This window comes from Oncorhynchus keta, chromosome 1, assembly GCF_023373465.1.
Source record: "Oncorhynchus keta strain PuntledgeMale-10-30-2019 chromosome 1, Oket_V2, whole genome shotgun sequence".
Lineage (NCBI taxonomy): Eukaryota > Metazoa > Chordata > Actinopteri > Salmoniformes > Salmonidae > Oncorhynchus > Oncorhynchus keta.
This window is the reverse complement of record NC_068421.1, coordinates 84,174,126-84,185,928: the sequence shown is the minus strand read 5'-3', so window position 1 is coordinate 84,185,928 and position 11,803 is coordinate 84,174,126. Positions and strand designations below refer to the sequence as shown.

Here is an 11,803-nt window from a genome sequence, read left to right as displayed (position 1 = left end):
TCAATGGCTTTCTTACTGGCTGGTCACGTGTCTCAATGGCTGGTCACGTGTCTCAATGGCTTTCTTACTGGCTGGTCACGTGTCTCAATGGCTTTCTTACTGGCTGGTCACGTGTCTCAATGGCTTTCTTACTGGCTGGTCACGTGTCTCAATGGCTTTCTTACTGGCTGGTCACGTGTCTCAATGGCTTTCTTACTGGCTGGTCACGTGTCTCAATGGCTTTCTTACTGGCTGGTCACGTGTCTCAATGGCTTTCTTACTGGCTGGTCACGTGTCTCAATGGCTTTCTTACTGGCTGGTCACGTGTCTCAATGGCTTTCTTACTGGCTGGTCACGTGTCTCAATGGCTTTCTTACTGGCTGGTCACGTGTCTCAATGGCTTTCTTTCTTACTGGCTGGTCACGTGTCACGTGTCTCAATGGCTTACTGGCTGGTCACGTGTCAATGGCTTTCTTACTGGCTAGTCACGTGTCTCAATGGCTTTCTTACTGGCTGGTCACGTGTCTCAATCTCTGGTCACGTCTCAATGGCTTTCTAACTCGCTGGTCACGTGTCTCAATGGCTTTCTTACTCGCTGGTCACGTGTCTCAATGGCTGGTCACGTGTCTCAATGGCTTTCTTACTGGCTGGTCACGTGTCTCAATGGCTTTCTTACTGGCTGGTCACGTGTCTCAATGGCTTTCTTACTGGCTGGTCACGTGTCTCAATGGCTTTCTTACTGGCTGGTCACGTGTCTCAATGGCTTTCTTACTGGCTGGTCACGTCTCAATGGCTTTCTAACTCGCTGGTCACGTGTCTCAATGGCTTTCTTACTGGCTGGTCACGTGTCTCAATGGCTGGTCACGTGTCTCAATGGCTTTCTTACTGGCTGGTCACGTGTCTCAATGGCTTTCTTACTGGCTGGTCACGTGTCTCAATGGCTTTCTTACTGGCTGGTCACGTCTCAATGGCTTTCTTACTGGCTGGTCACGTCTCAATGGCTTTCTAACTCGCTGGTCACGTGTCTCAATGGCGTTCTAACTCGCTGGTCACGTGTCTCAATGGCGTTCTAACTCGCTGGTCACGTGTCTCAATGACATTTAGGTGAAAAGGGGTACATTTTCCCAACTTGTTTGTTCTTTATTGAGGCATCCATGCTGATTTTAGAATTATGTAATTGCAATAACCTCCAGGCAGAAGCCATTCTTACACACCTATGGACCTGGCTGTTACGTTCCCCAGTTTATGTGTTGTAGTTTGTGTATTTGCATGTGTTTATTTCAGGAAAATGCCTTCCTGAAATCCCTCAAGCAGCTGATTGGTCGACTCCAGGGCTAATTGGAGAGCTGACCCCGCCCCCTTGTCAAGACGCAGCTGTCTCCAATTACACATTCCTTCAGAAGCTATATAAAAGCCAGTGTTCTGTTCAGGAGGGAGAGATTTGCTGGGAGGTCATTGCAGAGATTTTGCTAGAGAGATTTGCTGGGAGGTCATTGCTGAGAGTTGGTATGTTTTGTGAGTTTGTTGCTCAGATAGAGCTTATTTGATGTCCTTTGTTTCTTAGTTTGTTTGAAAATGGTTTAATATTCTGTTTCATTTGTTCCCAGGGGGGAAGGGGAAGGCACCTAGGGAGTGCTTAGGCAAGAGGCCCGTAGCATATTCGCTGTCTAGGCACACTAGGTAAGACCTGGGCGGACCACCCCCTGTATTTTGGTTAGGGCACCAGGTGGTGCTAAATTAGGTAAGTAGTGGGTAGGCAGGTAAGATAGGAGGGGGGGGGGGACTTTGAGATGTACTTTCTTTGCTTTGGTTCCGTCCAGCCCCTTTTCCCCATATTACCGTGTAAAGGAATAAAGTCCTTGTAAACGGTACCACATTCTGCCTGTTGTCATTCTTACTTGCACCGACAGTCCATACCTTTTTCACTTCACGGAGAGTTTAGTTGTAGCAGGGTGTTGCGTTCCCTCTTCATAGAGGCGTGCATAACACTGACTTCCTTGTTAGCCACACGGTCAATTCTCTCCTCTTGGTCCTTCAGCCTCAACAGATTCATCTCAGGTTAATAAATAACTTGACTCAGAATAGCTGTGTATGTTACCAAGCCATGCCTAAGCACGGTTTCAAAACCCCTGGGAATCCCACCCCCACACAGCCCCCTTTAACCCCAGCCACCTCCCCTTCCTCCTGGGTACACAACCCCACCATCCTCATCCCCCTACGGGTACACAAAGGGAGCAGTTCATTGTTTACTGTGTCTACAGACAGAGATTAAGGCCAAGTCCTAGACACCAGGCAGGTGAAACACAGCGTGTTTGGAGGGCACAAAGCATGGCACGCAGAGAGAGAGTGATGTCAGGGAACTCCAGCCCTAACACACAGCAGCTCAACAGAATAGGTCACCATTAGCTACAGTAGTAGTTATGAATCATGGCATGAGGGATCAAATCAACGATTCAAATGGATCTTAGAATTTGATGAATTAGGTGGCTGGAACATGAGCCTGCACCCAAACGGGCCAATCCTGCCATTTGCCGACCCATGGCATGAACCATGGACATGTCACTAAAGAAAAGTTAAGACCCCTGGGGTCATTCTAAAAAGGTCAGGCAGAGGTCAAAGTAAGAGGCCATCAGGGCAGGCCAGGACCAGTTACATTGACAGCACTCGTCTCCCACTGAAGGCCTGCTAGATGTCCCAATGTGAATACTGGACCCTGTCTGTGCTCCCCACAGACGTAGGAAGGAGAACATACAGTGCCTTCAGAAAATATTCACACCCATTGACTTTTTCCACATTTTGTTGTGTTGAATTTAAAAATCGATTAAATTTAGATTTTTTTTTTCACTGGCCTAAACAAAATACCCCATAATGTCAAAGTGGAATTATGTTTTCCAAAACATTTACAAATGATTCATATAAAATAAAAACTGAAATGTCGAGTCAATAAGTATTCAACCCTGTTGTTATGGCAAGCATAAATTAGTTCAGGAGTAAAAATTTGCTTAGACACACTGTTCAATAAGTGGTTAACATTATTTTTTAATGACTACCTCATCTCTGTACCCCACACATACAGATAATTTTAAGGTCCCACAGTCAAGCAGTGAATTTCAAACACAAATTCAACCACAAAGACCAGGGAGGTTTACAATGCCTCTCAAAGGGGACTGACCCATTGGTAGACGGGTACAAATAAAATAAGACGTTGAATATCTCGTTGAGCATGGTGAAGTTATTCATTACACTTTGGATGGTGTATCAATACACCCAGTCACTGCAGAAGATACAGGCATCCTTTCTAACTCGGTTGCTGGAGAGAAAGGAAACCGCTCAAGGATTTCTTCATGAGGCCAAAGACTTTAAAACAGTAAGAGGCCTAGGAACAGTGGGTCCCAACGCTCGAACCACAAGGCTACCTGGGGCGGCAGGGGTCTAGTTGTGGTCAAGGTCAAATTAAATAAAAAAACATGATAGGAGAAAACTGAGGATGGATCAACAACATTGTAGTTACTCCAAAATACTAACCGAATTGACAGAGTGAAAAGAAGGGAGCCTGCACCGAATACAAATATTCCAAAACATGCATCCTTTTTGCAACAAGGTACTAAAGTAATCCTGTAGAAAATGTGGCAAAGCAATTCACTTTTTGTCCTGGAGACAAAGTGTTGGATTTGCCCTAAACATAACACAATAAATTAGAGTACAACTCTCCATATGTTCAAGCATAGTGGTGGCTGCATCATGTTATGGGAATGCTTGTAATAGTTAAGGATGAAGTTTAAGGAAGAAAAAAAAACTTAATGAAGCTAAGCACAGGCAAAACTTGGTTCAGTCTTCTGTCCACCAGACACTGGGAGATGAATTCACCGTTCAGCAGGACAATAAACTAAATCACAAGGCCAAATCTACACGAGTTGCTTACCAGGAAGACAGTGAATGTTCCTGAGTGGCCGAGTTACAGTTTTGATTTAAATCTGCTTGATTTAATGACAAAGACCTGAAAATGGTTGTCTAGCAATGATCAACAACAGACTTGAAGAATTTTGAAAATAAAATGGGTGTGGAAAGCTCTTCGAGACTTATCCAGATTTACAAAGCTTTAATCGCTGCAAATGGTAATTCTAACATATACTCAGGGGGTTGAATACTTATCTAATCAAGATATATTACGGTTTTATTATACAGGATTATTATACAGAATGTATTTTGCGTAGATCATTGACAAAAACGACAATTAAATCAATTTTAACCGCACTTTGTAACAACAAAATGTGGACAAAGGAGCGTAAATACTTTCTGAAGGCCCTGTATAGGGAGTAGGGAATCATGTAGCCAGCATTAAGCTAAACAAGGGAGTATGGAATCATGTAGCCAGCATTAAGCTAAACAAGGGTGTAGGGATTCATGTAGCCAGCATTAAGCTAAACAAGGGAGTAGGGATTCATGTAGCCAGCATTAAGCTAAACAAGGGAGTAGGGATTCATGTAGCCAGCATTAAGCTAAACAAGGGAGTAGGGATTCATGTAGCCAGCATTAAGCTAAACAAGGGAGTAGGGATTCATGTAGCCAGCATTAAGCTAAACAAGGGAGTAGGGATTCATGTAGCCAGCATTAAGCTAAACAAGGGAGTAGGGATTCATGTAGCCAGCATTAAGCTAAACAAGGGAGTAGGGATTCATGTAGCCAGCATTAAGCTAAACAAGGGAGTAGGGATTCATGTAGCCAGCATTAAGCTAAACAAGGGAGTAGGGATTCATGTAGCCAGCATTAAGCTAAACAAGGGAGTAGGGATTCATGTAGCCAGCATTAAGCTAAACAAGGGAGTAGGGATTCATGTAGCCAGCATTAAGCTAAACAAGGGAGTAGGGATTCATGTAGCCAGCATTAAGCTAAACAAGGGAGTAGGGATTCATGTAGCCAGCATTTAGCTAAACAAGGGAGTAAGGAATCATGTAGCCAGCATTAAGCTAAACAAGGGAGTAGGGAATCATGTAGCCAGCATTAAGCTAAACAAGCACAGCTCAGAATCAGATAGGAAATGTGTTTGCTCAGAAACTCACTCTTACTAATAACATATTGCAGCCAGGGGTCTCTGCACTCTTTACACATGAGTAAATAGCCAGTGTATCTGCAGTGCTATGAACCAGAGTTACCTGTGTGTAATGGCATGGTGAGTTTAGTCATGCAATACAGTAAACATGAATGATAAAACTTCACTCGGACAACTTTGCTCTGCAAAGGAGAAGCTAGCTACCTCTCCACAAGGTGTAAGCAAGTAACGCTGTTATAGGGAAGTTGATGTCCAACACTCTTTCCTCGTCTTCTACTGGCGTTTCATTTGAAACTTTTGGGGGTTTTCAAAATGTGTAAACCCCATTATGAAGCATAGCTTTCTCATCAGTTGGATAATCAACCTAAAAGGCCAAAGTTGCTAGAGGCCCTCCACTCTCTCAATCCACCACCCAATAGCAGTAAAGTAAAGTAGCCCACATGTGATTTAGAGTTACTGAACCACATTGAAACATGCTGTCGAGACAGTTTTACCAAAAGCTCAAAGTAGTCAGATTATTGGGAGCATTAAGATAATCTTGGCTAAGTAGGAAGAACAAAGGATGCTCACAAAGAGAAACGCTGATCGTAGCCCTGTCAGATTACAGAACTAGAATGGAGTTCAATATGGCAGCAGAAGGCCACAGGAGTTTAGGCCCACCTTCGTAATAATCATTAGTGGATATACAGTATGTACAGTAATGGTAAAGTGGTTTTGGAACGAGCCAAGAACAAACCACTGACTAAGAGTTCCCATCAAAATAGATTTTACGAGCGGACACACTATGCCAAAGAGTGCTTGAAAAAGGTGCAGGCAAGTCAGCACGTTTCCTCCTGTTTTTCTTTTCAGTAAAAGTCACTAGATGTTCAGACAAAGATCGGAAAGACTAGACTACATTAAAACAGAATGATCAAACAATAACCAAGATGATGAGTTCATACATGTATGTTCAAACATAGCACATCGCCCACCTCTCACACCCCCCCCTAATGCGAACTACAGCAAAACCCATAGCAATGATGACATCAATCCGCCAGTACATTCAGTACACCTCATCTAGACCCGGCAACATGCCCCAGGGAGAGTAATGCCGGGCTGATTCAGCAGGAGGTTAAATCAAATCCAGAGACATCAACTGGATGCTGTATTATCAATCACGGTGAGGTGTGGCTGCTATGAGGTGAGATCTGAGATTGATTGGGACGAATGATCCATCAAAACTCTGATGGCCTTCCATTGTTGGCTTTCTGCTGGTCAGCTAAAGCAGAGTAGTGCAGATGGGAGTAGGGTGGGTGTAGAGAAGAGAGGGGGGCTGCTGTTGTGCTGAAGGGGTGTATTTGCTGTTCGCTCACTCCATGATTTGTTTGTTCTTGGGAGGGCGGGGGGCTGAGGGGGCTCCCAAGGGGATTTCAGGGGGCACAGTAGCTCAAGCATAACAGGGCTTAATGATCAACTAATCTCCCCTCCCCTTGCTGGACGGGGGTATATAAGACAGACCTGTCTGCTGCTCTCAAATCTTTCTAGTAGAGAAAGGGGTAGTGAGACAGAAAGGGGGAGTGAGTGAGAGAGAGGTAGAGGGAGAGACTGAGTGAGAAGTCCAGACAGAGTAGAGGAAGAAGAGAGTGAAAGCAATAGAGCGAAACTACTTCTTGTCTTCTTGCACACAGAGAGATTTAACCATGAAGCTCTTCTGCCTCCTGTTCCTGGTTGGTCTGTCTGTAGCCCAGGCAGCTCCTCGGGACTCTTCCAGGGTCTATCCCACCATGCCCTCTCAACTCCAGTCCCAGACTCAGCCTCCAGCTGAGGCCAAGTCCCGCTTCGCTATGCTGGACGATGTCCGTCTCCTGGCCAACGGTTTGCTCCAGCTGGGTCAGAGCCTCAGGGATTTTGTTCACAAGACGAAGGCCCAGATTAACGACATCTTCCAGAAGCTGACCAACTTCGATCGCTCCTTTTACCAGCTCTCCGTGGTCACCTCAGAGATCAAGGAGGAAGAGGAAGAGCTGAAGAAGACCACCACGTTCCTGAAGGCTAACAACGAGGAGATCCGGAACCTGTCACTGGAGATCAACGCCAAGATCAACAGTATTCTGCAGGAGAGGAGCTTGCTGCAGAGTCAAGTAGGGGGGTTGGAGGAGAAGCTGAAGGGACTGTCTGAGAGCATGATGCCGGGAGAGCAGCTCAGTGAGATCAAGTCACTCAAGGTATGCTGCTGTCCGTTACTCATACTAATCAGTACGAAGAGGAAGAATTTACTTTGATTCAATGTGAAATGTTTTTTTGTTTTGAATAAGATGTGTTTCTGCCACATGTATTCAACATATTTCAGCATGTTTAAAATTACATCCTACTAAATATTCAAATTGCTGAATTCATTGAGTAGTTTCAGTTATTAGCCTAAAGAAAACATACAGTTTTAAATGAGTAGTAATGCTTTTAACTTCAAGTTACTGGAAAATATCCTTTTAAATGTGATCATTAACGAGACAGTGTCAACTGGTCTGTTTCAGGATGTGATTGATGTTCAGGAGAGCACCATCACTGACCTGCTGAAAGCTGTGAAGGAGCAGCATGATCAGCTCAACCAACAAAAGACTAAGATCAAGACTCTGGAGGAAAAGGTACATTTCTCTGCTGCTTAGAGGGTCTCCACTTCTATACAGTAGACCAAAGGTAACGGCCATTTATTGAAAACTAGTTAGATTTGATCCCTGTCCAATCAGTGTATAGAAAGGACATAACAAATATTTAACATGACAACGCCATAACGTTATGTTTGCTTGCTATTACAGATCAGCATCGATCATTTCCAAGACGCGACTGACAAAGCAATGGGTTCCGACTCAGAGATCCCAGACATGTTTGAGTACCTGACAGGCAACTCCACTGGTGAGGACACAGACCTACCCGTGGACTGCAGTGATCTTTATAACAGAGGAGAGAGGAACAGCGGGGTGTACCCCATCAAGCCAAATCAGTCAGAGCCTTTCAATGTGTACTGTGAACTGACCTCAGGTAAAACAACACTAAGTCAATAGCCTACATTTTCTTTAAAAAGTCATTGTGACTGAACAGCCAAACAAGTCTGAGATTCCATGTGTCAAGCTATTTCCCTACATTACATTGTCTGAATACTTAATTGGACATGGTCTAGATTAAAACCAGACTGAACAATCTCCTCTATAGGAAGAAGGGCCATACCGGCTATCAGAAGGAAATAAGTGCAATCATCTTTCCTTAATCAGTCTAGAGAAAGGAACTGGACATTGTTGTGATCCTCTCCATGTGTTGACCACATCTCCCAGGAGGTTCAACAGTCATCCAGCGCAGGGAGGAGGGGTCCGTGGATTTTGACCAGACATGGGAGAAGTACGAGAAAGGATTTGGGGATCTGGAAAGTGAGATTGATCTATTTCTTTCTATCAGTACATTTTGTCAGTTAAAGATTAAAAACAAAATATCTTTATGGCTTAATTAAACTCAGTTCAGAGTTAAAAGTTTTGTGTGTGTGTGTGTGTGTGTGTGTGTGTGTGTGTGTGTGTGTGTGTGTGTGTGTGTGAGAGAGAGAGAGAGAGAGAGGCGCCTATACCGGATTATCCCATCTCCTTAATTATCTTTTATTGTTTCCGGTCTACAAAGCAGCTTTTATAAAGCAGAAAACAGCCAATAGAACTAGTCACTCCACCGCCCTTAAGTACATCCTGAAGGAAACAGTCATTGTAGCTTATCGGGTCCCCGTTGACAGATTGACTTCCTCCATTGTTTGACTAAACAAAGCACCTGCAGCACTTCACTTCCACCAGCCTGGCTTGGACCCCAGCCCATAGATCAAGAGTCCTACTGCATTCCAACAAAGCCACAGGTCCTTTAGGCTATGAATTATTCAGTGTCCGTTTCTGTCGCAGCTCCTAGCCAATTATGTCATCACACCCATGACTACAGCCAGAGGCTAGGGGAAAAGAGTATTGAGTGTCGGAACTTGTTTTCACACTATTTACCACGAGTCAGGCTGTGGAGGCTGCTGAGGGGAGGACGGCTCATTGCTACAGTTGGAACGGAGCAAATGGAATGACATCAAACAAATGGAGACCATGTTTGATGTATTTCATATCATTCCACTTATGCCGCTCCAGTCAATACCAAGAGTCCGTCCTCCCCAATTCAGGTGCCCCCAACTTCCTGTGGAGTCATGGGCCATGGCATACAGAAACAGCTGAAGCCAGTGAAAACAGAGTACAGCATCAGAAAGTCAGAATTTTACTGTCCATTACAGCTGCAGATCGATTGCCAGTTGATGACAGAATGTTTGTCTTATCTGTATGCTTCCAAAAGAACAGCCTCAGTGTTTGTTGACTGTCCATTACAGCCATGTGAACATTCCACAACGGTTGGTGTTTCATGTGAGTTGTAGAGGAGAGTTTGGAGTGTCTAACATTGTGCGTGTGTTATCTGTGTTATTGTAGGAGAGTTCTGGCTGGGCCTGATAAAGATCCACAGCCTGGCTGGCCAGGGTGACTCCATCCTGCGCATTGAGTTGGAGGACTGGAAGGAGGACAGGAGGTCAGTAGAGTACCAGTTCACCATGGAGGGAGCCCAGGCCCACTACACCCTCCACCTCACCAACCTGTCTGGAGATCTGCCTAACGCCATGGGCAACCACACCAGGTTCTCCACCAAGGACCGAGACAACCACCAGGACTCAAACTGCGCTAAAAACTACACAGGTAGGTCTACTGACTACTACACTCCTGGCACAGGTACTGACTGACCACACACTCAATGCAACGACAGGTACTGACTGACCACACACTCAATGCAACGACAGGTACTGACTGACCACACACTCGATGCAACGACAGGTACTGACTGACCACACACTCGATGCAACGACAGGTACTGACTGACCACACACTCGATGCAACGACAGGTACTGACTGACCACACACTCGATGCAACGACAGGTACTGACTGACCACACACTCGATGCAACGACAGGTACTGACTGACCACACACTCGATGCAACGACAGGTACTGACTGACCACACACTCGATGCAACGACAGGTACTGACCACACACTCAATGCAACGACAGGTACTGACCACACACTCGATGCAACGACAGGTACTGACCACACACTCAATGCAACGACAGGTACTGACCACACACTCAATGCAACGACAGGTACTGACCACACACTCAATGCAACGACAGGTACTGACCACACACTCGATGCAACAACAGGTACTGACCACACACTCGATGCAACGACAGGTACTGACCACACACTCGATGCAACAACAGGTACTGACCACACACTCGATACAGGTACACTGTGCAGTCTGGTACCATACACCTGTTAAAGACATTTCCAATCAGACACTTGTTATAGAATGGAATCTACTCTTTCCCCTTGCAGGTGGCTGGTGGTTCAATGCCTGTGGCGACACCAACCTGAACGGCAGGTACATGTGGCTGAGGTCAAAGGGTCGTTCCATGAGGAGGAAAGGGATCCAGTGGAAACCTCTGGGTATCTCCTACTCCCTCAAGACCACCAAGATCTCCATACGACACGTCTGAAGCCCTCCCCCTGGCCCCAAGTTTTCACTAACCCTTCTATTCCTTCCATTACAACACATTGGCATGGTAACAACACATATGCCCCCCTCGCCCAGAACTTTCCATTGACCACCCCACCCTCCCAGTTACACGACGTTGTCATGGTAACAGATGGTGCAGCAGGGTTGTTTGCTGCCAAAGTCAGCAGCCAATTCGTATCCATGTCAGAGAAAAGAAGACGATTTGTCAGTGATGGAACAACCACAGTCGGCAGATAAGGGGCCTCACAAATTGGTTCAAGATATGCCAATAGAGTTGGGTTACACCTGGGAGGGGTTGTTTGGGTTCCTAACAGACAAGCGTTGATTTGGTCAGGACAGAATGTCAGATGATTCTACACTGTCTGGTTTGGGCCATAATAACAGCCCATAGAAGTTACTTTCAACTGACGGAAAGAACTAAAAAGATTCCAAAGCAATATATAACGGACACATCACTCTGCTTTGGTATAATAAATGACGTGCACGTGATCTCGACATAATCCTAACAGCCCTACTACCAAGCATGTATTACCCTGCTGTATTGCTGCCTGTTGTGTGGTGGTTGATGAATGTACTAAACATCCACGAGTAAGTAGACCAAGATCAACATGATGCATAGCTCCAAAGTAGGATATGAGCTTAGTATTTTCACTGTCTGAACTTTGAACTGTATTTAAAACCATTTTCATAATGCTCCGTTAAATGTCCTGCAAGGTTATTAACTTACATTGATCATATCATTGGGTCATATTGACTCCTCGTCTCATGTCTACTCGGTGTCATCTTTCTGCTGCATTTAAATGGCTGTTACATATTTTGTGTTTCTTACTACTAACACTTTATAATACAACATTTATAAAGACAAAATAAAACACTCAAAACACACATACTCCAAGTCTGTCCTTTGTATTCTTTGCCAAGAAAAACAACAAACAAACTGGGCTGTTGATGTAATGGAACTTCTGTCTACATGACCAACCACAAGTCATCACACCCCTCTCTGGCTTATAAACTAGTGATGGGGAAAACATTTCATCAATACAGTTATATACCAGGATATTATTTTTGTGGTAGTTGGCTGTACGAAGTATTTTTCCTTGATAGCTTGTTCTCTATCTTTTTAAATAAGGAGCCAATTTTTTTCCAGCACTTTCATTTCCAGTTGTTTTCTCATG

The 11,803-nt window shown here is 44.8% G+C and overlaps 2 protein-coding genes across 14 annotated transcripts in view; one reads left to right on the top strand and one right to left on the bottom strand.

Moving 5' to 3' along the window:
• dock7 (dedicator of cytokinesis 7) overlaps window positions 1–11,803 on the bottom strand; it is a 78,146-nt gene that overhangs the window by 50,246 nt on the left and 16,097 nt on the right. The window lies entirely within an intron of this gene.
• angptl3 (angiopoietin-like 3) lies at window positions 6,537–11,517 on the top strand. The gene is made up of 6 exons (XM_035786913.2): window positions 6,537–7,233; window positions 7,540–7,650; window positions 7,822–8,044; window positions 8,335–8,427; window positions 9,493–9,753; window positions 10,448–11,517. The coding sequence occupies exons 1-6, from the start codon at window positions 6,709–6,711 to the stop codon at window positions 10,606–10,608; spliced, it is 1,374 nt and encodes a 457-aa protein (XP_035642806.1). The 5' UTR covers window positions 6,537–6,708; the 3' UTR covers window positions 10,609–11,517.

Bases quoted from the DNA above. Each gene is read 5' to 3' on its own strand.
- angptl3 (XM_035786913.2), top strand. From the start codon at position 6,709: ATGAAGCTCTTCTGCCTCCTGTTCCTGGTTGGTCTGTCTGTAGCCCAG. The intron at 7,234-7,539 runs GTATGCTGCTGT...GGTCTGTTTCAG, and splicing joins GTGAGATCAAGTCACTCAAG to GATGTGATTGATGTTCAGGA. The intron at 9,754-10,447 runs GTAGGTCTACTG...TTCCCCTTGCAG, and splicing joins CTGCGCTAAAAACTACACAG to GTGGCTGGTGGTTCAATGCC.